Genomic DNA, 26,846 nt, shown 5'->3' with positions numbered 1-26,846 from the left:
CTGAGCAGGCCTTCCTCCATCAAAGGATGGCGGAGAAGATAAATGTCCTGCAGCAAAACGCATTTGAGTAGGGGTGGGTTTAGGGAGAGAGTATCCAACAAGGTTAAAAATCAAGGGCAACTGGACTTGGTTGAAGATACTGGAAGACGTTTCGTCCCTCATGCAAAGGACTTCTTCAGTTCTGGTATATAGGGAGAGAGCTGGAGGAGCTGAAAACTGAGCTCAGCACTCAGATCTCACTCAACCACAAGCTTTCCGCTGAGCTCAAGGCCAAGAGAGAGGACTATAAGCCTCCCCGAAGATAGAAAGCCAAGCGTGAGGATGGGTCTTGCAAGCAGGAGGAGTTTATTTCCAACAAAGGCACCTGCATTGAATTCCCCCCTCATCCAGACCAGCATGCCATGATGGGTGAATTCAGAATATATAGTTGTGTTTTGTAGTAGTTAGGAGTTGTACAGTCATGTTTTTAAAGGACCTGTTGTCAAATGAAGGACCTTATTTGTCTTGAAGTGGGAGACGCAAATCACGACTGTTGAGATGATTAGGAATAGGATTTGGGCGTGACGACTGATCTGGTCCATGTTGAACCGGGTCAGTTCCAGTGTGGGTCAGTCAGTAGTGACAGTCAGCAGATAAAATCATGAAATGTATGATATGTAAAGATTTTGATCTTAAGCCTTCAGATCCAGTCTCTGCCAGTCTAATTAAAGTTTTTTTCATATTTGTGAGGGACATAGGCAACCGATTACGTCACGTGTGTCACCCGAGGGCGACCTAACCGTTCACCCACCTCCAATTCAGAGAGTTTTTCTCATGATATTGGTTTTGTCATGGAAAAGCGTCTAAACATATTTCATTATCTGCGTGCATTCAGCATATCTGTGCATGAGTTTCAGCTTTCACTGCATGAATACAGATGGGATGTCTGCTGCTGTCATGTGTCACAAACTGGTTCAGACAAACAAGGTGGAGGAACTCACATGCGGTTTGAACCAAAAGTGGAAACAAAGCCATATTACATTAATTAATTTAGCTGACGCTTTTATCCAAAACAACTTACATTTGGTGAATATGTCAGAGGATCACATGCCTCTGGAGTAAGTTAAGTATCATGGATGTGTCAGAGTGGGGATTTGAACCTGGGTCTCTCACACCAAAGGAACGGGTCATGTCCACTGCACCATCACCATGTTTGTGCAACACCTAACATGCTGGAAAGCATTTTGGAAGTTTTGGCAGTTGAAAATCAAAAGGATTGGCCCCGCGACCCTGTACGCAGGATAAGCGGTTGACGATGGATGGATGGATAGAATTGATAGATTGATAGAAGTCGGACTTTTAATTGTTTCATTTGTTTTTATATGTAGATGTAGCAGAATGTATGAATGAATGTATGAATTTGCAGTTGAATTTAGAATTACTTTGTGTTATGTTTGCTTTTGAACGTAAATGTAACAGTAATATGTAAACATCTGGCGTGTAAATACACAGAGGTTTGGTTGTGTTGAGTTTGTGTGAGAAAACAGATAATGAAATTTGAAAGACATGTTCATTGAATGCATTTTGTGTCAAAGTTTAATGAAAAGTGATCCACAGTTTAGTCACAGTGACCTCTGTTGTGCTGACTCTGTGAAGAGCTAGTATGTTAAACCAGTAATGAGGAAAGTGAGTGAAATCTGTAGGCCTCTTACTGTCGTGTATGTATACTAGAACATGATATACTTTATTGTATTGTTATGTATATTTTACTTATTATTATACCTATATATACACACCCTGTCAAAACAAGAAATGAACAGGTCTACATTTTGTTCTAAGTTTCAGGTCGATGTCGTCGTGTAAAACTACATTTCCCAGAATTCCCTCGGAGCTTGTCGACTGCCATTCAGTGAATTTTCACAACGATATTTTTGAATGCTTTTTCTATATTAACTCTTACATATCACAAAAAATTAATTCTGAAGAAAAATAATGCGTTAATGAATATACAATAAATTTCCACCGGACAGCCGTCGTCCTTATGACTAAGCGGAAGTCGCATCAACTTCCTTTCCTCCATTAGGTGAGTGTCTGGTGGGAGCGCGTTTTCTGCGGCTCTGTACAAACTAGGCAGATTCAAAGTTCTTTTTCATACATCTTGGCTCCAGTTTGACTTAATAACTCATTTCATCTGTTAATTTACAGATCGCAACCATGGGCCGCCGACCAGCCCGCTGGTAAGTTGTCTCCTACACCGTTTCAGAACAGGCCAGTTGAGTCGCGGTCAGGGGAAAATGGCTCCGGCTCGCACCATGTGCACCGTGCTGGCACCCCGGCAGGCCCTCGCACATACTGCTGTCTTACTGTAGTATTATAACACGTCCTGTGGCCGTAAGGCCGTGTCTACTGTAGTTAATACTAGTATTTATCCAGAATGTCATAATGCCACTCAGCTGATACAAAGCGCTAGCTTGTTGAAAGCTACTTAAGCTAACGTCAGCTAGTATAAAGCTAGCGCTGTTCCAAACCTAGCAACTTTCAAGGTTTTCATGTAAATACATGTTACAATTCTTATCTGTAAGTAAGAAGGCCTTTGTGCTATGGTTGGTTCGGGCTTTAATTCGTTTACTAGCGTTTTATTACAATATGCAAGTGTTTGACAGACACATTAAACATCAGAAAGTGATCAATAACTTTAGAGGGTCTCTCTTAAATCACCTTCAGGGTTTATATTGGTCCCAGAGACCACTCCTGAAAACCGTGCCTCTACATTTTCATTTTTTTGTAGATTTACAACAAATGTAATGAATTTTGGACTGATCTTGACATTAATGCCTTAAAATAGGTTTAACATCCAAAGCATCATTGTTTAGGCTATTTGGTCATTAGATTTTCCTTGTCAGCAAATCCCACAAGAAGGCTGAAACCAACAGACTTCTGACAAGTGGTGTGTGTGTGTCACTGCCTGATACATCTTCCTTACTCTGAGCCATAGAGCTGCATTGTTAAATTATGAAAACACATCAGTGACCCTCACTGCTGCACTGGGTGACATGTCCCTTCATCACCATGAACACAAACTGTAGTTTATTCTGACTTCATTGACTTTATTCATCTACTGCTAAAAATAGTCTCCAACATATGCACTATTCTCCTGTTTGATTTAAAAACCTCTGCTCTGCCTTACATCTTGAGTAGGACAGATGGGTTTTGGACCACAGACTAACACATTGTTGTTTTTGGTCTTTTAACGGGATTTGTTAGTTTAAAAAAACTCTGCATATGAATCGTCAAAGTGACTGATTTGTTTGGATAAATGATTACATTAAACACTTTGCATGTCTCTCACAGCTACCGTTACTGCAAGAACAAGCCCTACCCCAAGTCCCGCTTCTGCAGGGGTGTGCCTGGTAAGCTGTTTCCATGCTCTTCACACAACATCAGTGCTAGCCTGACAATGTAGGAAGTCGGGTGGAGCAGTCGGTGAGACAGTTTAGCAGTAAAGTTATAAAATTAGAAGTAAGCTTTCAAAGTCTTGTCTGACATTTCAGCTGACACTTGGGCAGTAGTATTAGTGTTCAGTGCCATTTTGACTTCAAAGTAGTGTCAGTCTGTTGATGATCCTGCAGCTTATTAAGCCGACTAGTCTCGCTGCAGTGCGGTTCTGGTGTGCAAAGGCTGCAGACAGTAACTCTTTGGTTGTGTATGTCCTCAGCTGGGAGGTGCTGAGTTCTTTAAGGGACCACTGAGACAAAACTTTATTTTTCGATTGAGTGTATCTGAACTCCCTCAAAATGTGTCTGCGTGATTTCAGAGCTTTTACTTTGATAGCTTTGTCTAGTGTTTGATCCATATGTTTGCCATTTCCTGAAAGAACATTCATCAGCAAAACTCTTCCTCCCTGTTCTTTCCACTTAATGTATTCTTTTCCACTGTTTGTAGATCCCAAGATCAGGATCTTCGACTTGGGCAGGAAGAAGGCCAAGGTAGATGAGTTCCCCCTCTGTGGCCACATGGTCTCTGATGAGTACGAGCAGCTGTCTTCAGAAGGTGAGGAGTCAAGGAGCCTTGACCAGACACGTTGATGTAAAAGTGACCTAAAACCAATAATTGAGGGGTTTTTTTTCTGCCTGGGAACTGAGATGTTTGGACACAGTTCATCAAAACCTACTGCACTGCTGCAACAAGCTGCTGTTGATTTCTTCAGGAAAAAATAATTAGAACCAAAATTGGCAAATTAGATTATGTGAGAACATCACTGAAATCTCAACACCTCACATTAAATTTTCCTTCTTCCTGTGTTGGGAACGTGAGGTTTTATAGTGGAGTGTGAGAGAATACAGACTTGAGTTTAGAGTTGCTGTGCATATGTAGGTATGCATGCCTACAAATCCTGTTCTTCAGATGTAAGAAAACAAACGTTGCATCCTGATCAATCGTCACTCCTACTAATCTTGAATCAAATTGAAGCACAAAGAAAGTGAACAAAGCATCCACTGATGCTGAAATTGAGGCACTAATGTTCGGTTCTGACCCCCCTGTGTAGCTCTGGAGGCTGCCCGTATCTGTGCTAACAAGTACATGGTGAAGACCTGCGGTAAGGATGGTTTCCACATCCGTATGCGTCTGCATCCCTTCCACGTCATCCGTATCAACAAAATGTTGTCCTGCGCTGGAGCTGATAGGTGAGTCTGTCAACTGTGTAGAAAGCTGCTTCAGGTTCTGAGAGAGGGTCAAACATATCACAGAAGTTGGCGAGCTGAGAATGTTTTAGAATTTTGTCAGAATAAGTTGGATCTATACTGATTTTACAAATTGATATATTGAGCTGTTTTAAATGACTGTAGTCTTTATATTCCTGAGGATTTGTGAGACAAATCCAGATGACTTGGATACCGTATCATAGTATTCATCATATTTGCTCTTGTCTCCAACTTGTGGTGCTCAGGCTCCAGACTGGAATGCGTGGTGCTTTTGGTAAACCCCAGGGCACCGTGGCCCGTGTGCACATTGGTCAGGTGATCATGTCTGTGCGTACCAAGGCCTCAAACAAGGAGCATGTGGTCGAGGCTCTGCGCAGAGCCAAGTTCAAGTTCCCTGGACGCCAGAAGGTAAACGAGCACGTCACCTGCCTAAACACTCAAAAGCCTTGAGGTTGTTGTATTTTTATGTTGGCCACTTGTGTCGAACATTTAGCAGTGCATGTTAACTCGTTTATATTCTTCCATGTGCTTCATGAGATATTGTTGTGCTGTCATGTCACAGCTCTGCAGCTTATTAAGCCGACTAGTCTCGCTGCAGTGCGGTTCTGGTGTGCAAAGGCTGCAGACAGTAACTCTTTGGTTGTGTATGTCCTCAGCTGGGTGGTGCTGAGTGCTTTAAGGGACCACTGAGACAAAATGCTCATTAAGGGGGCTTTCACAGGCTTACTTTTTTCATTTTTTACTTAATAAAGTCGTGCAGAACACATGCATGCCTTTTCTGACTTCTGTCATTGTTCTCCCTTCAGATCCATATTTCCAAGAAGTATGGCTTCACCAAGTTTAATGCCTGCGACTTTGATGACATGATGGCTGAGAAGCGTCTGATCTCAGATGGCTGTGGGGTGAAGTACATTCCCAGCAGAGGGCCTCTGTCCCGCTGGAAGTCCCTGCACGCCAACTAGAACTTCTGCAGGCTTTCTGACCACACAACCAATAAAAATGGGTTTGATTACAAAAGTTGGATTGCTTTGATTTTGTTTATCAGAGTTTCTGCATTAGCCCACTGTATCTAAACTTGGTCTGTGGTGCAGGTAATTTTGAGACTGTTGATTGAATTTGTTATAAAAGGAACAACTCATTGTATTTGGTCATAGTACTTCTAGTGGTAGATGCACTAAAGGGGGGGGACCATGGAGAAAAGTCTGAACTCGAATCAGTAACCAACCCCTGGGTAAGAGGAGATAACTATATAATTCAAGTTATTGCTCATACTTAAATGGTTACTGAAACAACATATCAAACCTCAGACTTGATGTTAGTGTTTGGTTTTTTTACTATATTGAGAGAGGCTTATTAGGAGTTTAAAGTGGTGAGCAAAAAAATAAATTTTAGTGTAGACAAATGTCCACCAATCAACCTAAAGTTAGCGCAAATATACACAAACTACATAAATCTATTCTAATTCTTGCCTTTGATGCACCTAAATCGTTACTAGTGCAACTAGTTTAGAAGTTAGAATAACATGAATGGAGGTCTGTGTAAAATGATTTATTAAATCGAACTTGTTCTTTGAGGTCCAGTTTTGTGGTTAAAACACAAGGAACACTACAATCACTTATAAATAAAATTACCATCCATGCAAAATATGCATCTTTTATTTAATGCTTTCATAAATGGCTTTAGTCCCTGGTATAGGTCAAGTTCCAAAAAATGCTGGAACCCAAAGTGGCATGTCAGTTTTTTTTTTTTTTTTTTTTATATAGCCCAATATCACAAATAACTCCTTAGACCTCTCCTTGATAATGTGGGTATGGAAAACTAACTTTAAGAGGGGGGGGAAACAAATGAAAGCTCAGGAACAGCAGCACAGGAGGGGATCCCTTAATATGGATCCAGGAGGATGTTGAGCAACTTCGGTCAGTGTTTCCAGACAAACCTGAGCCAAGGGACCTCTGCACCGTGAAGACCTGAAAGAGGACAAACACACGAGGCAAAGCTCAAGCACACCATTCACACAGGCAGGAGAAAGGGAGAGAGATCCATATTCAAAAAAGCCTGGGAGAGAGGGGACCAGGTCAGCAGATGGACTTGGAAATAAATATATCACTGATGCTGGGGAGATGGGTACCAATGACCTGAGCAGTTTTAATCAGCCGCTGCAGAGCCCTCCGGTCCTGGGCCGTGCAAATCCCATGGCAGTTTGTGATGTTTCCAGTCAGGATGCTTTCTATTGCTCCTCTGTAAAAGCTGACGGGAATTTGGTCTTCTTAAGCTTCCTCAAGAAATACAGTCGTTTCTGAGCTTTCTTCACCAGCGTGGAGATGTCAGATTACCATGTCAGGTTCTCTGATGCTGATTCCCAGGAACCTGAAACTCACCTGAAATTCACCTGCTCCACGTCAGCACCGCTGATGTAGACAGGAGTGTGTGTCTTTATCTTTTCCTGAAATCAACGCTCAGCTCCTTAGTTTTGCTGACGTTGAGCAGCAGGATGATCTCTGCAAGATTATCAATTTCCTCCTGATATGAAGACTCAATGTTGTTTGAAATCCGGCTGATTATGGTGGTGTCCTCTGCAAACTTTACCACAGAGTTCTCTTCATGTCGGGGGTGGAGCCCTTGGGGGGCTCTGGTGTTGAGCACTAGCTGTGGAGCCTCTTCTCTGGAGTGTGGCACAGGTTTTACCTGGGTGTCTTCCTTTGCTTCTGTAGTTTGAAGTGTCAGATTGTTTTTGTATTTTTATTTGAATGTGACCTGATAATTAGCGTCCATCATCAGGACTGTAGCCAGGATTAGATAGAAATATTGACGTCATGAGACCAAGTCCCCCCCAGTTGACAAAGAAGTAAAGACCTGCAGCACTTCTGAAAAACATCAAGATAACTTTTCTTGTGCAGCGTCATTTTTGAACCGTAGGCCTATGCATAGGTGTCATTTACACTGGGGACATGTCCCCACCACAATTTGAAATGGCTGATTTTGTCCCCATAAATTTTGAAAGCATTTGTTAAAAATGTTTTGAAAGGTGTATTTGCACAATAAGGAAACATGCAATAAAAATATAGAACAAATGTGCATTGTCCAGAAAAAGCAACTTAAACTACAAAAAAAAAAAAACAAGCTGCTGATTACTACATTACAGGTGCTGGTCATATAATTAGAATATCATCAAAAAGTTGATTTATTTCAGTAATGCCATTCAAAAAGTGAAACTTTTTGTGAAACTGGCCAATTAAGAACAGGGATACCATGGTCCTTAAACCAGGTACTGGTAGCTTTGGCACTGTGTGCAGGTGCCAAGTCCTGTTGGAAAATGAAATCTGCATCTCCATAAAGTTGGTCAGCAGCAGGAAGCATAAAGTGCTCTGAAACTTCCTGGTAGACGGCTGCGTTGACCTTGGACCTCAGAAAACACAGTGGACCAACACCAGCAGATGACATGGCACCCCAAACCATCACTGACTGTGGAAACTTTACACTGGACTTCAAGCAACGTGGATTCTGTGCCTCTCCTCTCTTCCTCCAGACTCTGGGACCAAGATTTCCAAAGGAAATGCAAAATTTACTTTCATCAGAGAACATAACTTTGGACCACTCAGCAGCAGTCCAGTCCTTTTCGTCTTTAGCCCAGGCGAGACGCTTCTGACGCTGTGTCTTGTTCAAGAGTGGCTTGACACAAGGAATGCGACAGCTGAAACCCATGTCTTGCATACGTCTGTGCGTGATGGTTCTTGAAGCACTGTGACTCAATGGTCGTCTTTTGGACAGCTGTCAAGTCAGCAGTCTTCCCCATGATTCTGTAGCCTACAGAACCAGACTGAGAGACCATTTAAAGGCCTTTGCAGGTGTTTTGAGTTAATTAGCTGATTAGAGTGCGGCACCTGGTGTCTTCAATATTGAACCTTTTCACAATATTCAAATTTTCTGAGATACTGATTTTGGGGTTTTCATTAGTTGTCAGTTATAATCATCAAAATTAAAAGGAATGAACACTTGAAATATATCAGTCTGTGTGGAATGAATGTATAAATTATAAAAAGTTTTTGGTGATATTCTAATTATATAATAACTAATAATATGACCTGCACCTGTTTATTCTGTTATATTTTTATATTTATGAATTGTCACCTACCTGCCCTTTATATAAAAAAAAAGACATTTCCACTGTAAATTGGATCAGAAAATGTCTCCAGATTGCAGGAAATTAAGTGTTTAACGCTCAAATTTTCTGTGGGAAGACCTCAGACCCAGGTTCTCTTACATCGTCTCCTGACCCAAGTGTCTCATCACGGCCCTAATCTGAGCCCTGATGTCCCCACCACTTTTTATCACAAAGCGACGCCCTTGGGCCTATCTCTTGCAAAAGTCCAAGTTTATTGGAATGTTAAATTGCTGAAGAACTCGAAAATATGAGTCTTTTCTGAATCTAATATCCTTGAGTTCATCTGAAAACTTAAATGTAGGCGTAAAGAAATACATGTTGATACATGGCAGCGATGGGGACTCAAGTTTGAGACTGGGACTCACTTAAGTCGCACACACAGTGACTTCAGACTCGACTTGAGGCTCGACTCGGACTCGTGAACAATGTTTATTTTTAGGAAAAGTCTGATGAGTTTGATGTTATTCCCCTCCCTGCAGCTGCTCCGCCATTCATCATAAACTTTGGCTTTAAAACTTCATACAACAAAGCCCAAACAAAGAAGCGCTGAACGCAAAATAGGTTAGTAACCAGAGGTTAGTAAACATGTTCAGCTCAGCATTGGCCATCTAACGTTAGCATGCTTCTTCCGTTAGTTATAACCTACGAAGGTTAACTCCGACTGTTTTTCCTTATGAAAAGATGAATGAGCGTTTGTTTACTTGCCAAACTTGATGTGGTCGATTAACGTAATCATTTACGCTCCGCTTATTTATTAACAGTGGCTGCAAACAGGTTACAGGTTTATTGTTGATTATGCAACGTTATACCCTGTTAGACCCCACCCACACTACTGCGTTTTCAAATTAAAACGGAGACCTTTTGCTAGGTTTGCACCTCCCGTCCAGACTAAAACGACGAAAACGAAGACTTAAAACGGAGAAGTTTGGAAACGCTGCCGACCCCATTTTACATTTCAAAACTCCGGAGGGCGTTTTAGTGAAGACGGGCCAAAAGCCAAAATGGAGGACTTTAGAAACGATGACACAGCTGCTCACGCTCGGCTCTCTGATTGGGTCTTGTAAAGCAGAAACACAATGCTACTGACCGGGGGCGAGTTCAGCGCAGACAAAACGTAGCAAAACATTTCCTTCAACGTAAAACGGTGGTCCCCTGAACACCCTGGGCAGCCAAAACGCTGGTGTGGACGGTGATCGTATTCGTTTTAATTCTCCGTTTATCAACTAAAACGGAGTAGTGTGGATGGGGCCTTAGTAGGACAACAGCTACTGAACTCTTGATTGGATTCAGACTCAGCTGGTTATAATTCTGACCTGTATGACCTTTCCAGATGCGCTATGAGAATGCCCCTGGCTTCCTCGTTGTCCCGAGTGCCACGGTCAGTGATCTCACTCTCATCACAATCACGCAGCTGGCACATTCCTTATGGTTTCTATTGATATTGCATGTGTCCGCTTGCACTGACCGAAACTAAAAGCAAACACAGAGAGCCATGGAGATCCAAAGTTCTTCCCCCTTTCAATCTAGTCTGTCAAACTAAAGCCAGTTTTCTTAAAATCTAAAACATGACACTGTATGAGGTTTTCTGTATTTATTCTGAAGTAAATTGGTGCTGCTGCTGGGAGTCATGCCCTGGGTATTTGTGTTGGTGAGCTGACAAAACTTAATTCTGAAGGATTAGGAGGAGCAGGAAGACACACTTAGTTGATGGTTCACTTTATGCTAGATGAAAAGATTTACCTGTACTGTAACAACCATAATATCTCAAAACAACCTCTACAGTCTGCTTGGCCTTTATTTTAGCACCCTCTGCTGGTGTGTATCGAGTACTATCACTCTGTCATCCATCTCATGGGCCATGTTGGATGTTTCACAGACTTTCATGGGAAAAGGTTGACCTACAGTATGCTTGAATGCTCTACACTCACACATGATTATTTTGCGGAGAACACCATCTTCTTATTCTTAATCCAACTTTGAGCTGCAAATATATATATCTTTTGAAGATCAATTTAAAAATTATTTTCTTTCCTTAGTGTGGGGTTCAGGACCAGCTGAAAAAACAGATTTAACATTGTTTTATTAGCTTGATACCTCACTTTCCTTATTAAGGAGGAGTGTATCAACATTATTTTGATGACGTGTTTCAGAAGTCTGCTGCAGAAAATGCTTTAGAGAATTACTTGTTTGGAGACTCATAGACTTCAGCTGTAAAACCTGGTTAAAGAGACTGGATTTTCATATTCTGACTCTTGGGGGGTTAATGGACCCCAAACATAAATAATGTAACATAGTGTACATTTTTTTGTATTTATGAATGACATTTAGGCAAACAGAAAAAAATTATTATTCATATGTGGCACAATATAACACTTAAACATGAAATATTTCCTCATCTGTTCTCATGCTTTAGTCATTTTTATGTTTTCATTTGTCTGTGTCCAAGCTCTAAGTGAAATTTTATAAATAAAATATTGGTCCATTATTTTGGAAAGTCATCTTAAACAACTTGTGCATATTACAAACACAGCTTAGACATGCTGAATGTCATCATGCTTTATTTTAAATAAAAGACTTACACACAAATAATACAAAAGAACATATCAATGTGTGAATTAGGAGTTAGGAAAACGTAATTCTAAAATTCTGTGATACATGACGAGATGACATCTGAGCAAAATGTTGTCCGATTCAGTTTTTCCACCCCAACCACATACCCCTCCTCCTCTCACCCGTTTTTCAAAACTGCACAGAAGGTGGAGCAAAGTGGTGACATGCTGAGAACGGCAGTGGCTTGTTTTAAAAAGTTTTAAAACGTCATGTCACACTTGCTTTTACTTGTGATCAAACGTGTGTGCGTGCGTGTGTGTGTGCGTGTGTGTGTGTGAGAAACAAACTGAGACAAAGAAAATGGCAAAATGGTATTTACTTTCACACTGAAGAGAGAGTTTTGGATGAGAGAGCTGAAACAAAAACAAAAACTTTTACTGGTTAAATTGTAGAAATTGCTACATGTAGTTCATTACGAGAAACATTTACACATTAACATCTCCTTATATACATACTATATATATATATATATATATATATATATACACACACTATAATTATACTAAGTATAATGTATATTTGTTTTCTGTCATTTGACATGAATGCTTATATCTACACTCCTGATTCACTCAGTATTGTGTGTTAGCTTCCCATGACAGCTGTTTCTGAACTTTTTTTTTTTTTGGACACACATTAAGTGCAGCCTTGAAGTTTTATTTTTATGCCAGTAGGTCTAAGATACAAACTGAGCTAAGTAAACTAAACTTATTAACAGAAGAAGCTCTCTTGCCAGCACAGTACTTACTGTAGGCTGAGGTTAGACTTGTGCACTAAGAAGTCCCTCCCACAGGAAACACCCTGGATAGACAAGATTCGAGTTTCACAAGAGAGGAGGGATCAAGAAACAAAGACACCCTACAAGTCCAAGATCTAACAAGCTGGTGAGTTGCTGTTTCTTCAGTTTGACTGCTTATTCTTTTAAATTGTGAGTCAGGTAAATAACTCTGCTGCTGAACGTGACTTGTAACCTGAGATGTCTCTATGTTAGTGTGTGTCTATGAGTGTGACGAAGACAGAAAGACAGAGAGAGAGAGAGACTTGAAGACAGAAAACAAACAAAACACATGCCAAACAGTTGTTAAACCGGGGACAAAGCACAACTTTAATCCTGTACATAGATATGTAACATAGGTACATTATTTATAGTTCAGTAAACCTGTCACATGAGTGCTGGAGAAAAACAGAAGTGTAACTAGCAGCAGTAAAGAGTGCTGATGGCCATAAAGTTTCCCATAGTTACCATGACATCACATTTGCTTTACTTCTCATCCTGAATAACATAAAATTGAGCAGAGCAGCACGAAGCCTCTCCTGCCCCCTATTCAGATCTTTGTTTTCATGTTTCTGTCTGGTTAAACAAAAGGCCTCATGTGTGAATGAGTGGTCTGTGTGGTGGGCTTTTCATGTTACTCATTAATTACTAACTCTGGTTGATCAGGACTGAAACACTTTCACATTTATCAAATTACTCTGAAAACTGTTTTTACTTGATATGAGCAGCTGCTGTATCAACTGACCAAATCGCTCAAAGCCCAACAACAGTTTGTACATTTGCTTTTATTTTTAAAGTTTAATATTGTTTGAAGAGATTGACATTTTAAGAAATACACTTATTGGCTTTCTTGCTGAGAGATGAGATTACTCTCACGTCTACAAGTTGAATATGAAGTATGAGTTAAATAAACAAAATATGTGTGTTAATTAATGAACTTTAGATGCGCTGTTAGTATTTATTTATTTTTTACTTTGGTCATTGGTTAGCTGTTCCCCCTGCTTCCAGTCTTTATGCTAAACAAAGCTAATCCCAGGTTCCCAGGTTTAGCAGCATACTTTATGAACAAATATGACAGTGGAACTGATTTTCTTATTTAACCCTGAACAAGAAAGTAATTATTTATTATTTATTATTTCCCTCAAAAAAGAACATTACCTAGCTAAGTTAAATATTGGCTAAACCGTACCCTAGCCTTCCAGATGTAAGTCGTCCTGGGGAGTAAAGGGGAAATAACACATTAGTAAATCAGGAAGCTCCACTGCGAGTGCTTATCAGTGATACTACGGGACAATCACAGACAGATAGCAACGAGACCAGTGATTACTGGAGCTCCATGTAGTCTGCAGTTAATCTTTAAACCACAAACACACTGCATAAAGCTATTGTTATGTCATTGATCTGTTGGCTGTCTTAGACTGTTCTGTATGTAGTCATGATGGATTCATTGGTTCAACTTGTATTTTTACTTTTTAATTAAGCTAACATAAAAAGTAATGCTGCCTCAAATCATGGTTGGCCACAGCAATGTTGTTCCCTGGTGGTTATGTAGATGTGTGTCGGGATATGATAGGATGTGTATGTGTGTGTGTGTGTGTGTGTGGATTGAGTGATGTGTTTGGTGAGTGAGTCTGGGGGTCCGGCCTGTAACTGACTTGCATTTTGTCTCATGCTGCCTGTCTGATGCAACTCTCCAGATTTGTAATCCACAGTGTATTTACAGTTACTGCTGCTCATGTAGTTTTTTTGTGTTAAACTGTAGATGTTTAATAAAATGTTATCATCCTTGTGCGTGTTTGTTTTCACTGCTTTCTCTTGCAGCTCTGTGCCATGAGGTCCTCCTCCCTCCTCCTACTCTCCTTCCTTGTGGGTGTCTGCGATGTCGAAGGGTCTTCAGAGTTTAGAATCTGTGCCTTCAACCTCCAACACTACGGGGATTCCAAGTCCAAGAAGAGCAATGTCATGCAAATTCTTACCAAGGTAAGACAAAGACAGATGGATTTGGCTGAGACCTTGACCTCTGTCTTGAACATAAGTGGCCAAATGTTTTCATTTATCCCCCTTTAAATTACAGCCCCCAAATTACTGTGTCAATTTTAAGTATATATGCAAGGTATCAATAATACAATGCTCTGTGGGTACCTGGATTGGGAAAGTAAATACAAAGTAAGAGGTAGTTAAGAGGGAAGAGAAGTAATACTGGTTAACTGTTGGATATATACAGGGTACAGTAACGTCATTACTGGGTAACAAGACAGGGAAATTGGGGAAAACGAGGTAACTGTTGATTTTGGATTGAGACTTGCTCATGGTAAAATGATGATTTGCACAGAAAAGTAATAATTTTAATATAGTGTACATTATCATTGTTGCTGTGGTACAAACATACAAACATACTAAGTGATCCAATCCATTGGATGATTTAAACTGATGTTATATATAACTGCTAATATGTGTCATATACTGTGTCCTGTTATCAACTCATTAACAAGAAAAGGGCCCAAAACACTTACTTTCACTCACAAACAAAAAAACAAAAGCATAACGAATAGTGGGAGGTGTTTATACATCAATTCATCTCTTGACATGTCAACATTCCCTGCGTTTTTACCAACCTTTCTTGAAAAGTAATGGGTTTTCAGTGACAGTACAATGCTATTAAAACTAAATATCTAAAATGTGTTACATTACAGTGCAAATCACCCCTTTTCACTATAATTATAAAGTAAATATTGGATGTGTGAACTGTAATATGTAGCGTTACTTATTCTGGTACAATCATACGGTACAGTCTATCAATGCAATACATACTATTAGAAACTATTAGATTCGCTAGCCTAGACCATGGAAGTATTTATAGAACTGGATACCGGACTCAAAAATAGCACCCACACTTACTCATGCAAATGCAAGCCAAGCACGTAACCCTAACCCTTTTTCATTGCTGTGATCTATTCCAGATCATCACTCGCTGCGATGTGTGTTTGCTTCAGGAAGTGAGAGACAGTAAAGAGAAAGCTATACCACTGTTGGTTGACCGCCTTAACAGGTGATCACTCGCTTTCACATCCACATGCACTGCACCAGACCGCACTGTCACATCAGTACAGTGCAACACAGCTGTTTTATTAACAAGTTTCTGTCTGTGATCTCTTTAATATTCAGCTATGACACTGAATATAAGTATGAAGCTGTGGCCAGTGGGAGACTGGGCAGGGGGGACTACCAGGAGCAGTATGTGTTTGTGTACAGGTGAGCTGAACCTTGTGTGTCTATACTCGTGCCACTTTGTTGCTCCATACACCAAAATGTTAAGCCGAAGTACAGCCAGTAATGTTGAGGTTGTAATGTGTTTGTCTGCAGGACTGATACAGTTACAGTCATTGGCCAGTATCAGTACCCAGATAATCGACCAGGAGATGTTGATGCTTTCTCCAGAGAGCCTTTTGTTGTCCGCTTTAGAGCCCCCAAGACAGGTCGGTCCTCTTCCACTCTGGATTCCATCTAAGATACTTAAAAGGGTGGTGATGTTCAAGCATGTAAACACCTCCCCCTGCATCCTTCCTCCCTCCAACACCCATCTATATTTTCAGCGATAAAGGAGTTTGTTCTCATACCTCAGCACACCACTCCAACCAACACCACCAAGGAGCTTGATGCACTGTATGACGTTTTGCAAGATGTGAAGAGTATGTGGAAAACTGAGGTAAAGGCTCACTCTGCTGAATATCAATGGTAACTAAAATTGGAGACACTTTTAAAATATAAGTTAATTAAGGTGTAGTCTTACCATCAGCGTTGTTGTGAATATGAGCAGAATGTGATGCTTCTCGGGGACTTCAACGCTGACTGTGGCTACCTTGCCAAGAAGAACAAGAAGAATGTCCGTCTGATTACCGACAAGAACCTCATCTGGCTCATTCCCGATAAGACTGACACCACTGTGCGATTGACCACCTCCTGCACCTACGACAGGTGAACTCACGTTCCTTAAAAAATAATTTCAGTATTTTAAAACCTGTTCTCTATTTTCACATGTTTTGTTGTTGAAATTAATAAGGCTCAGACTTTTATACTATTTGCCTGACAGCATCATGGAAAGGATCCATACGAGTGACACCTTTTGTTTTTAACAGGAAACCTGAGTTTGGCTCAAGGATAGCGGAAGAATCGTGAATCAGAGTCGGAAAGAGGAGTTTGTTGTGTTGTAGTAACTTTAGGAAACAAAGGCCCTGTCTACACGTACATGGGTATTTTCAAAACCGTAACTTCTTCTATGTGGTTTGGCTGTTTGTCCACACGGAAATGCCGTGTCAGGCCACTGAAACCGAACATTTATGAAAACTGCCAGTGTGAAGATGTTAAAAACTCCAGTTGCAGTGTTGTCGTGTAGACAGTGAAACCGGAGTTTTTGCGACGTCAGAGTGCGCAGTGTTTGAAGTCAGATTGTGCACCACTGCCTGCTTTGTTTTTGATTTTATTAGGCTCTATTTGCCCAACGTGGCTTTACGATTAGGGTCATATAGCCACCTGTTGGTTTGGCATGCTCTTGATAGCGTGTTTTTGCGTTTTCATGTAGACAGGGTTTTCAACAGTAAGCATGATCGGTACGCATACAGTAAAGGCAATGAGTTGTCAGAAATAACAATGCATACAGAATTAATTCGCTATTTTCAAAGTTTGCTGTAGTGCGTCAAAATGTAAAATGTGTCCTTTGCTCTGTCCATTCTGCGTGTTACATCAGGATCGTTGTGAATGGGGAAAGGTTTGCCACAGCAATTGTGCCTCTTTCAGCAAAGCCATTTAACTTCCAAGAGGAATACCAACTCACAGAGGAGCAGGTAAGGGCTGTGTGTGTGTGTGTGTGTGTGTGTGTGTGTTTGACAGACTGAACTAAAACAATAATGAGCTCTGATGTTTGTAACCTGTTTCTTCTGTGGTTTCTGTTCAGGCACTGGAGGTCAGTGACCATTACCCAGTGGAGGTCCTGCTGAAGCATGATGGATCTAGAAGTCTGGCACCAAATGGAGCAAAGGATACTGCAAATCAGATAACATCTCCATCAAAGTTCTTTTCTATGTTTGTCCTCAGCCATCTTGTCTTCCAAATGTTATCTAGGTAGTTTAAAAAAAAGCACATGTAGATTTTCTTCATCTCGGGACTATCTCAGGATGGCTTAGCTCATGGACTGATTAGAACTTCATGAATTCAGCTTGCCAAATGTCTTTAATAACACCACAAGAATGGCTCTTGATTCATTGTTGACATTTACCATCATGAAATTCACCATATTGCACAATAACATATCTACCTGTGTATCTGTGTGGGATCCTCAGTATGATTAAACTTTAGGAATCCTGAAGCTGAATTTTTATTGACTGGATGACATCTGAATATCATCCAAATTTTTTTTAGTAATCTATTATTCTGTAAAAATAAATTTTATGGACATTAAAGATAATTTAACAATGTTAAAAACCAGAAGTACATACATACTGTATATATGTGTCTCAGCACAATTTATCAAATCATTTCTCTATGTAACGGTGATAAAAGAAAATGTGAGGTGTTTACCAGAATTATTAAAAGTTGATTGCCTTATATTAAGCTATGCACACTGTAAATGTTCTAGTTGAGATTTTGGTTTTGGAATGATAATAAATTAGTCTTAAACTCAAGCAGTCTGGTAACTTTCATTTTAGATGTTTTTGAGAATAAGGAAGGAATGTGGTGTTCTTCTTTTTGACTGTCTTTATTTCCGGTCTTTCTTATGTCCTCTTTTTCTCTTTACTGTGGTCTCTGATTTCTTTTTTGCCTACTATGAAATGCTTTCATTCTTAACTTGGAGCAAATACTTACTTTCCTCACTTTTTGTTTGCTCCTGTTTCTTGCCTGCCGACTTTTAAATTTTACATAAAAACCCTGCTAATGCTGGTAGAACAGGGCCTAAGGAAGTCTGTGCACGTGTAGAAAGTAGAACTTATATTCTTTGGCATAAATAAGTTTTATAAGAATTTATTTTAATTATTAGCATTTCTATGTCCCAACAGACTTAACTGACTTTGCTCTTGTTATTTTGCAGGAAAAACAACTTTCAGAGTTGACACCTTAACTTGATACCTGACAGTGTTCTCAAATCTCATGATCAATATGCCAGTTTAATTTGTATTTGTATTTAAATTGTCTTGTTATCAAATTCAGAACTTAACTTAACGTGATGAATTAACATCATGCCGAAGTTTACTCAACACATCAAACTGAGTTAGCATACGTCAGCTTGCATTGTAATTGGGTTAAATTTCTCTAGTAAGTCTCCGTGTTTCTTATTTGAAGAAAGTAAAGCTGATGATACACGAAGCAACTTTTAGAGCAATGGTGCTGGGCAATGTTGTAATGAGTAAGGATTACTACCGTAATCCCCTTCTCCCATCACTCCGCCACCCTCTCCACACCACCGCTATCCATTCAAAACATAGTTGGACGTGTCACCAGCAAGATTGCCTAGCAACATTGCTCAAAAAGTTGCCCCGTATATCATCAGCTTTACAAGGTAGTGCCTTACACAGCACACGGTTGTATAACTAAACGAAATTTGTAGGCCCTTCATGCTAGTAGTGTCCATGCAGGCTGATGGATGCATAGGTGTGGTGTGTTTAAGGGTGTTGTAATGTGCAAGAAAAAAGATAACTACAACTAAAACAGCATGTCCCGAAACCAAACCAAAGATGGAGGCCTGTAACAGCCCAGCAGCAGCCCTCTGAAGAATATGAATGAGGAGTTACAAATAGTCTTCAGGGTAATGGGCCATGGTGCCCCAGAGTTACTGCAGTCAGCCTCAGCTCTTCACCTGCAAGGTAGTAAGAGATTGGCCACACCCACACATGGCGTCACACCTTATAGAGTTGTATTGAGGATTCTTAAAGTGGCGTGTCTCCTCTTAAAACGTCTCTGGTACCAATGATCATCTGAACAGTTTTAATCACCCGCTGCAGAGCCCTCCGGTCCTGGGCCGTGCACATTGCATGCCAGTTTGTGATGTTTCCAGTCAGGATGCTTTCTATTGCTCCTCTGTAAAAGCTGACAAGAACTTGGCGTGGGAATTTGTACGGGCGTCTGAGCTTTCTTCACCAGCGTGGAGATGTGAGACGACCATGTCAGGTTCTCTGTGATGCTGATTCCCAGGAACCTGAAACTGTTCACCTGCTCCACCTCAGCACCACTGATGTAGACAGGAGTGTGTGGCTTTATCTCCTGTTTCCTGAAATCAGCGATCAGCTCCTTAGTTTTGCTGACATTGAGCAGTAGTTTGTTCTCTTAGCACCACTCTGCAAGATTATGAATTTCCTCCCGATATGAAGTCTCATCGTTGTTTGAAATCCGTCTGATGATGGTGGTGTCATCCGCAAACTTCACAACAGAGTTCTCTTCATGTCGGGGGATGCAGTTGTGGGTGTACAGTGTGAACAGCAGGGGGCTGAGCACAAAGCCCTGGGGGGATCTGGTGTTAGAGTGGAGGAGGTGAGTCCGCCAATCCGAACTGACTGGATTCTGTTTGTGAACAAGTCCAATATCCAGTTGCAGAGTGTTGTATTTAAACCCAGAGTGCTGAGTTTGCTGATCAGTTTCATGGGAGAGATTGTGTTGAATGCTGAGCTGAAATCCACAAACAGCATTCCCATGTAGGTGTGTGAGGGCTGAGTGGAGGGCAGTGGAGATGGCATCCTCTGTGGATCTGTTGGTTCTGAAAGCAAACTGGTGAGGGTCTAGGTTGGCTGGGATGTTGTTCTTTATGTGCTGAAGAACGGGTTTCTCAAAGCACCTCATCAGAATAGCAGTGAGAGCCACAGGGCGACTAGACACTGCAGACCTTTTAGGTCCAGGAATGATGGTGGCTGTCTTGAAGCAGGTGGGAACCCTCTCCTGAGACAGTGAGATGTTGAAAATGTCAGTAAAAACATCAGCTAGCTGATCAGCACAGGATTTTAGTACATGATGGAGGCTGTTCTCTCATCCAAATCAAAACAATGCAGACATAATAAAAGCACAGATTCAACCTCAGATCACTCATCCAGGTCATAGTCATCAAAGGAAGGTTAAAATCAAGGGCAACTGGACTTGGTTGAAGATACTCTAAGACATTTTGCCTTTCATCTAAGAGGCTAAGAAGAGGTTAGATAAAGATAATAGAAAATCACGCTGAATTATGAACTGAAAAGATAGTGAACACAATGAACACAGTTGAGTGACCTTTTACATAAAGCAAATTGAAGTAAGTAGTAAGTTAACTGTTTAGTTTTTACGGGGAGACACGTCTGTATTTTTCCTCACCTGAGATGCATTTTTGTCATATCTTTCTTGTCTGAGGGACGTTTGCACTTGTCTGTTCATGTCTGTTACTGGCTGCATCTGCAGTTTTAGCACACAAACGGTTAATGTTTAACCGAATAATACATTTACTAATTGCAACCTTTTTAGCGTGTAGCAGCAAACTGTTTTTCTTATAGCGGATCATATGCTCACCATGGTCTTTCCAGACTGGCATTTTATTTGTAAATCATGAAAGCCATCTGTTTTCTGCCCCTACTAATCTTAATCTTAAACAATCTTACTCTACTAAATAACAATTTCAAACCTTACCATCCTCACTAAAATAATTCAGATGGTCCTTCATTATCAACTGCATCAGTATCTTGTAAATATTAATATACTGTATATGACAAATAGTGTGGCTTTTGATTTCATCACAGTATCAAGATTATTAATGGATTATTATAAGTATTACCACTGATGCCAAAGACAGTCTGTGTTTGGTTTTGAATACTTTTTATTTTTGTTCTTAATTTAGTTGTTTGTTGTTGTAGCATTTTATTTATTTTATTTCACTGGGAGTTGGTTAGTGAGAAATGCCTTTTTGATTTCGCTGTATGTCTGGTAGGCCTACATGTGGAGAAACTGACAATAAAGCTGACTTTGACTTTGACACATCAAAGATATGGCAGAAAATGTTGGAGAGCAGCAGACAGCTGGTTTGAAAGGAGCTTGAAAACCAATGTCTGCAACAACAAAAGGAGAAGGAGAAAGTGTTTATGGAGCATTGTGAGGAGTGAGGGATTGACATTAACATGATTATTGGAGTGACAAGAGATGGCACCCCCACCATAGTCGGCAAACAGACGGGACAGTCACATTCCATGGGGAACAAGTTGGTCACCCCATCATGAAACTCCACTGCATAATAGGCTACACCAAGAAGACCTTTGTGCAAATATGTCTAATTCCGATCTTAATGAGGGAATGGCTTCACTCGTAAAGGTTATTAACTTCAGAATTAAGCAAGCATGCCCTGGCCCCTGACACACCAATAGTTCCAGTCCCTGCTCAATAACCACCCATACAAAGAAATCCTTGTCCACTCAATGGTTAAGTGACTAAGCTGTAGAAAGATTTTGGAGAGGTTGTCAGCTGCTTTGATGTCAAAAAAGCCTTCTTGGCTGAAAAAGGCAGAGAATATCCAGAAATCGAGGGCGAGAAGCAGGTTGTGTGTCTACGAAATCCCCCTTTTCCATTAATGAGTAATGACCAGGGACGTGCACAGGAATTTTGAAGGGCAGTTGCTCTGACCTGAAAAAAGGCACTAAACACAGTATCCAAAATGTATTAACAATATAAATGTCACCAAAATACATATGAGAAAAAGAGTTCCTTATATTATTGTTTATTGTTTTTTTTAATCATTATTTTTATTTTTTTTCCTTTTTTTTTTTATTTGAAAATAAAAAATCTAGATTGAATTGACAGATGGGGAAAACTCGCTTCTAATAAAATATTAAATAAAAAAACGCTTAGATTTCGGAAAAAAATACAATCCTTTTTTAACCTTTTGGCTTCCCGTACATTCAGTTGCGCTTCTAGCTCGTATTCACTTCTGTTGGTACGTATCACGTATGGTAACTGGGCAAAACTACGCATGATTTGTTGTAGTATGATTGCATAAAGGAAGGAAACAGGAATTCCGGTAGGGAACAGAATCGACTGACGTGCAGGCAGCGCTGCAGCAGTGCAGCCACTTAAACAGAGTTTGCTCTTCCCCTACTGACTTTCACTTTCGGTGCCCGAATGGAAGTGAATGAGGCTTTGCGATCGCGATTATTTTTTTATTTTATTTTATTTTCTCGGAAGGGCGAGTCGGAAGGGCAACTTGAGTCAGGAAAGGCAAACGGGCAGTTGCCCGGGCAACCAGAGCAACCCCCCTGTGCACGTCCCTGGTAATGACTAACCCCATACTCACACAGGCGGCGTTTTGACCCATCCTATTACTGCTGTAAAGGAGAAATAAAGTTCCTGCTGACGAACGCTGCAACGACGTCTTCTTCATGTTAATGACTGGCAGAGTGGCCCGGACTGCTAAAGCTAGTTACAAGCTGCGAGCCAGACTAAGTTAATCATTGAACGCCAGTCTGTTCTCAACTACGGTTCTGAGCAGAAAGCTGGGAAGGTAACAATGGTTAAGAAGGCTACGTAGTTCAATTGTTTCTTCTTTTGTCTGTATTAACTGTGTTTATTGTTGATATACGATCGGGAGTCTGCACATTTTATTTTGAAAATCAACTGGATTCACTATGCTGTGTCTGACTTCCTGGTTCGATCTGCTCTGTGCTGCTATATGCGTCTTCCGTCAAAAGTAGACCAGCTGCCAGTATTGCCTACAATGGCAGCGATTAGCTACGGCAGCCGTGGCGCAGCCCTAAGGCAAGGATTATACTTACCACGTCCGACTGCTGAAGGCAGGGGCGCTGCCAGAAGTTTTGGGCCCCATGACAAAAAAATCTAATTGGGCCCCATACCGCCTCTGCGCAGCTGTTGTCATCCAGCCTGTTCTTATGCCAGGCATTATATAGGAGAAAGACGGGATGAATGAAACACTTTTCATCATGACCATGACACACGAAACAATAAACAGAACTTGTTGTTCAAAAAAAAAAAAAGATTGCTTGAGTGAATTTACTTTCCGTGATTGAAAACAGCTTCTTTCACATAACTCCATGAAAGTGTGACATATCCACCTGATTTTCCCCGGATCTGTTAAGTACTGTGGACTGTAAGTGTAGTTTGGCATATCAGACTTGTATGGGCTCCGAGAAAATTGCTGGGTTTCAGTCGTCCCGGCTCTCCCCTATGCATGCTTGACAAGCGTATTTATTTCATGCAAAATGTAAATTTTTCGTGTATAGAAGATGCCCCCAGGTTCATGTGTATGAGACGCATCCAGGCGCGTCTATATATGATCCACCGGGGCTAGTTAGCTAGAGATGTTTGTGTTTGAGTCGTTGATAGTCCCCCAAGGCAACTTACCCTAACGTTAAGAAGATAGTGCCTAAACCTAAGTCAGTAAATATGTCGACACTACAGCTGTGCACAGCCGATGTGCACAGCTGTAGGTTTAGTCTCCTTTGTGTTGCAATGCTGTAGCAAACTGCAGTGTATCATACACATGCAAAATTGCCGTTTTGCGTACAATAGCCACAGTTTTTCCAAGGCGTGTATATATGACGCCTGAGATGAGAATGGGTTGTGTCACCACATGTCTATGACCTAACTGTCCCATCAAAAACTTTACATAACTCTAATTAAAGGCTTGCATCTGTCTGGCTTCTTGTAGTTCAATACTAGTACTACCCCAATATTTGCTGCTGGTGATTTGTACAAGTCTGCATCCAGTATGCAGTTCACTATTTGATGCAAGATTAAAAGCTACCATAAAAAATGCCCTTCAGGCAATCTATTACAGTCTCAATGTATTTTTATTGTAAAATTAATTAACATTAATGACACTAACACTACAGAACATTCACCCAAATTACCTACAGTTCTATATCACCACCACTTGATTACTTACATTAGATACAATAGATTTTTTTGTGTGTCTGTACAAGCTTCTCAAATGAATTGCCCTTCATAATGGGAATAATAAAGTCTATAGATGGCATTTAACGGCCATAATTTAATCTAAATTAACATATCATATCATGTCAGTAACTTCCATGCAGGCAGAGGTAAGCTACTCACTGTTTCCAACCATCCAGTGCAGACAGGTTTTTTTTTTAATTTTTCCTTCCTTTGATCATTGTGCAAGAAAATATTTTGTGTTTGAATTTCTGTCATTAATAAATATTTACAGACTCCCTGGAATGATGCTAACTGACATGTCATTTACACCATGTTGCTCACCTTCTTCACTGGGACAGGGAAGCTACAGTTATGGGGAGACTGGGGTGCTGCTGCATCTGTTGTTAAGTCTGCTAAAAGGGGCAGGGACAATGATTTGCTAAACGTTTCACTGTACTGATTAAATGTTGATGAAATGTAGGCTAACACTAGTCTGTAGCTAGCTAGCTTATTTTACTGTGGACATTTAGCCAATAGGTTAACACCCCTCACAGACTAAAGGCTGCTCACCTTTCTTGGTGAAAAACTGGGTTACAGATTGACATCTTTTCCTTTGTCTTTCCTCTCTCTCTCTTTTTTATCTTTCCTTTTTTTGAAAACCAGATTTTGGTTTACCAGTCAGCATTGTGATCACTATATTTCTGGAGCATCTACTGACTGCAACTAAACACTATCAATGATAAGTGCGCTAAGGCAGGACCAAACCATTTCATGCAGATACAGGGGGGTGGTCTGTCAATATGGATGTTTACTTTTTGGTCAATGGGGATATTTAACTTTTACTACCAAAAGTAAAAACAAAGAGATCATTAATTTTATTATTATATTTGAAATATATATATATATATATATATATATATATATATATATGTGTACTCAGTGATGATGGTTTATATAACGTATAATATTATTGTATATTAGTTTTACTTATTTTTTGGGGCCCCTGTCAGTAAAGGGCCCTTGGAATTCTCCTAACTTTTCTCCCCTATATGGTGCCCCTGGCTGAAGGTAGTATATGTATGTATATGTAAGTATGTTTATACTACCCACACGCTGTCTGGTAGGTGCTGCGCTGGCTGGGTTGGCGGGTCTAGTCATTTGTTTGTTGTTCCAGCTTTTGGTCAGCAGCAAATATGTATCTGTCCCGTGCTAAGAAGCAAGCGCTAGCACTAGCCCTGCTAGATAGAAGAAAAAGAGCAGCAAGGAAGAAGAGGCCGACAGTCCTACTTCAATTAAGAAAATAGATGTAGAGCTATTGAGAGAGAAAACATAATAATTTAAATTTATTGCCTACCTACAACTACGTGACTTAAAACACACCTGACACGCTACGTGACTTAAAACACACCTGACATGCCTACTTGGTTGGAAATGTGTTTCCATGCTACTGCTTTCCTCCCGATGTCCCTGTACAATTGCAGACTTGTGTTATATAGTTCAGGGAATTCAGACACACACAGTATTAGCTTTTCCTCCATTTTGTTTCCTGGTCTTTCCAGCTGATGGCCCGATTTCTATTGGCCACGCGCGTATTCCTCAATGCACTTGCGCTTTGCTCAATACAGCAATAAACTACCCTGGCGCGGCGCAAGCCATTGAAAATTATGGGTTTCACAGCGAAGCAGTGCGGTCGTCACAGTCTGTCTGAAAGGCCCATAAGTCCGCTGGGTGCTGGGCAACGATAACATTTTAAGTATATTTTATGTACCTTAAAACATGTCTGGAAGGGACCTTTAATACTTGTATAATCTGGTTTGCTGTCAGGGTTTGTGGTATGGAGAAGGGAGGAGGACCCAAATGCAGGACTGGCAGGTACAGTTCAGGAGATTTATTAAACCAACAAACAAAAGTCAAGCACACTTAATGGCAGAGTGGCTGAGTCCAAAAACAAGGTGATCCAAACAGAAATCAAAATGCAAAGAAACAGGGTGATAAGACGGGCATGACACAGGTTACTGAACACATAACAGATCAGAGGAATAAAAATAAACTAATAAAGACACAAGCTGACAGATCACTAAGAACTACAACCAACAATGAAAACAAACTGAGGCTGGGATTAAAGAGAACACAGAGCAGACGAGGGCAAAATAACACAGAAGTACACAGACCAAAAGTAAACTCTAAGACATGAACTGAGACACAGAAATAGGAGCTACGAAGCAGGAGCTAAAACACAGGGCTAACAGAGAACACAAGACCAGGAACCAAACCTCAAAGGAACAGATATGGAACCGACTGGGAAACAGGACAACAGTAAACATGGAACAGGACAGCAAATAAGGGAAATACCAAGACAGACTATATAACAGATACTGGACAAAGGACCACAGACAGGACCGAACCCAAAACTCAACAACTCTAAGACAGATACTGAACAGATCAAAATAGCAAACACTGAAGTACACCGACCAGGAGTAAATACTAAGACATTAACACCAGACTGGGAACTAAGACATGGAACCAAAACACAGACTAAATAAATACAGAAGGGAATAAAAATAACAGGACTGAGAACTAAACAAGGCAGGCAGGCACACAGCGTGACATTTGCTTTCAATGACACCAGTAAAAAAATCTTCAATTCTGCAAAGAAAATGTTATGTGTTTTATTTACCACTATGTGGAGATTACAGTTGTTCAAACCAGTAACCCCACTCTGAAGGACAACTCA

The 26,846-nt window shown here is 40.5% G+C and overlaps 2 protein-coding genes and 2 non-coding genes across 4 annotated transcripts; all 4 read left to right on the top strand.

Moving 5' to 3' along the window:
• Positions 1-2,101: 2,101 nt before the first annotated feature.
• On the top strand, positions 2,102-5,699 carry rpl10 (ribosomal protein L10). Its single transcript, XM_038723069.1, has 6 exons — positions 2,102-2,216; positions 3,331-3,389; positions 3,922-4,029; positions 4,526-4,664; positions 4,928-5,090; positions 5,489-5,699. Exons 1-6 carry the CDS (start codon positions 2,194-2,196, stop codon positions 5,642-5,644), a joined length of 648 nt encoding a protein of 215 aa, XP_038578997.1. The 5' UTR covers positions 2,102-2,193; the 3' UTR covers positions 5,645-5,699.
• On the top strand, positions 3,603-3,735 carry LOC119906299. Its single transcript, XR_005444966.1, has one exon. It is a non-coding gene; the product is annotated as a small nucleolar RNA SNORA70 (small nucleolar RNA).
• Positions 5,247-5,379, top strand: LOC119906298. The gene has a single exon (XR_005444965.1). It is a non-coding gene; the product is annotated as a small nucleolar RNA SNORA70 (small nucleolar RNA).
• Positions 5,700-12,215: 6,516 nt separating the features above from the next.
• On the top strand, positions 12,216-17,904 carry dnase1l1 (deoxyribonuclease I-like 1). The gene is made up of 9 exons (XM_038723639.1): positions 12,216-12,335; positions 14,048-14,206; positions 15,187-15,275; positions 15,392-15,478; positions 15,590-15,702; positions 15,820-15,932; positions 16,044-16,201; positions 16,971-17,067; positions 17,178-17,904. The coding sequence occupies exons 2-9, from the start codon at positions 14,057-14,059 to the stop codon at positions 17,346-17,348; spliced, it is 978 nt and encodes a 325-aa protein (XP_038579567.1). The 5' UTR covers positions 12,216-12,335; positions 14,048-14,056; the 3' UTR covers positions 17,349-17,904.
• The last annotated feature ends 8,942 nt before the right edge of the window (positions 17,905-26,846 follow it).

The sequence above is a fragment of the Micropterus salmoides genome, unplaced genomic scaffold, assembly GCF_014851395.1.
Source record: "Micropterus salmoides isolate LMB-PRFRI ecotype aquatic unplaced genomic scaffold, ASM1485139v1 Ms_hic_scaffold_16, whole genome shotgun sequence".
In the NCBI taxonomy this organism is placed as follows: Eukaryota; Metazoa; Chordata; class Actinopteri; order Centrarchiformes; family Centrarchidae; genus Micropterus; species Micropterus salmoides.
Note: the sequence above shows the minus strand (reverse complement) of the source record. Positions and strands in the feature narration are given on the sequence as shown.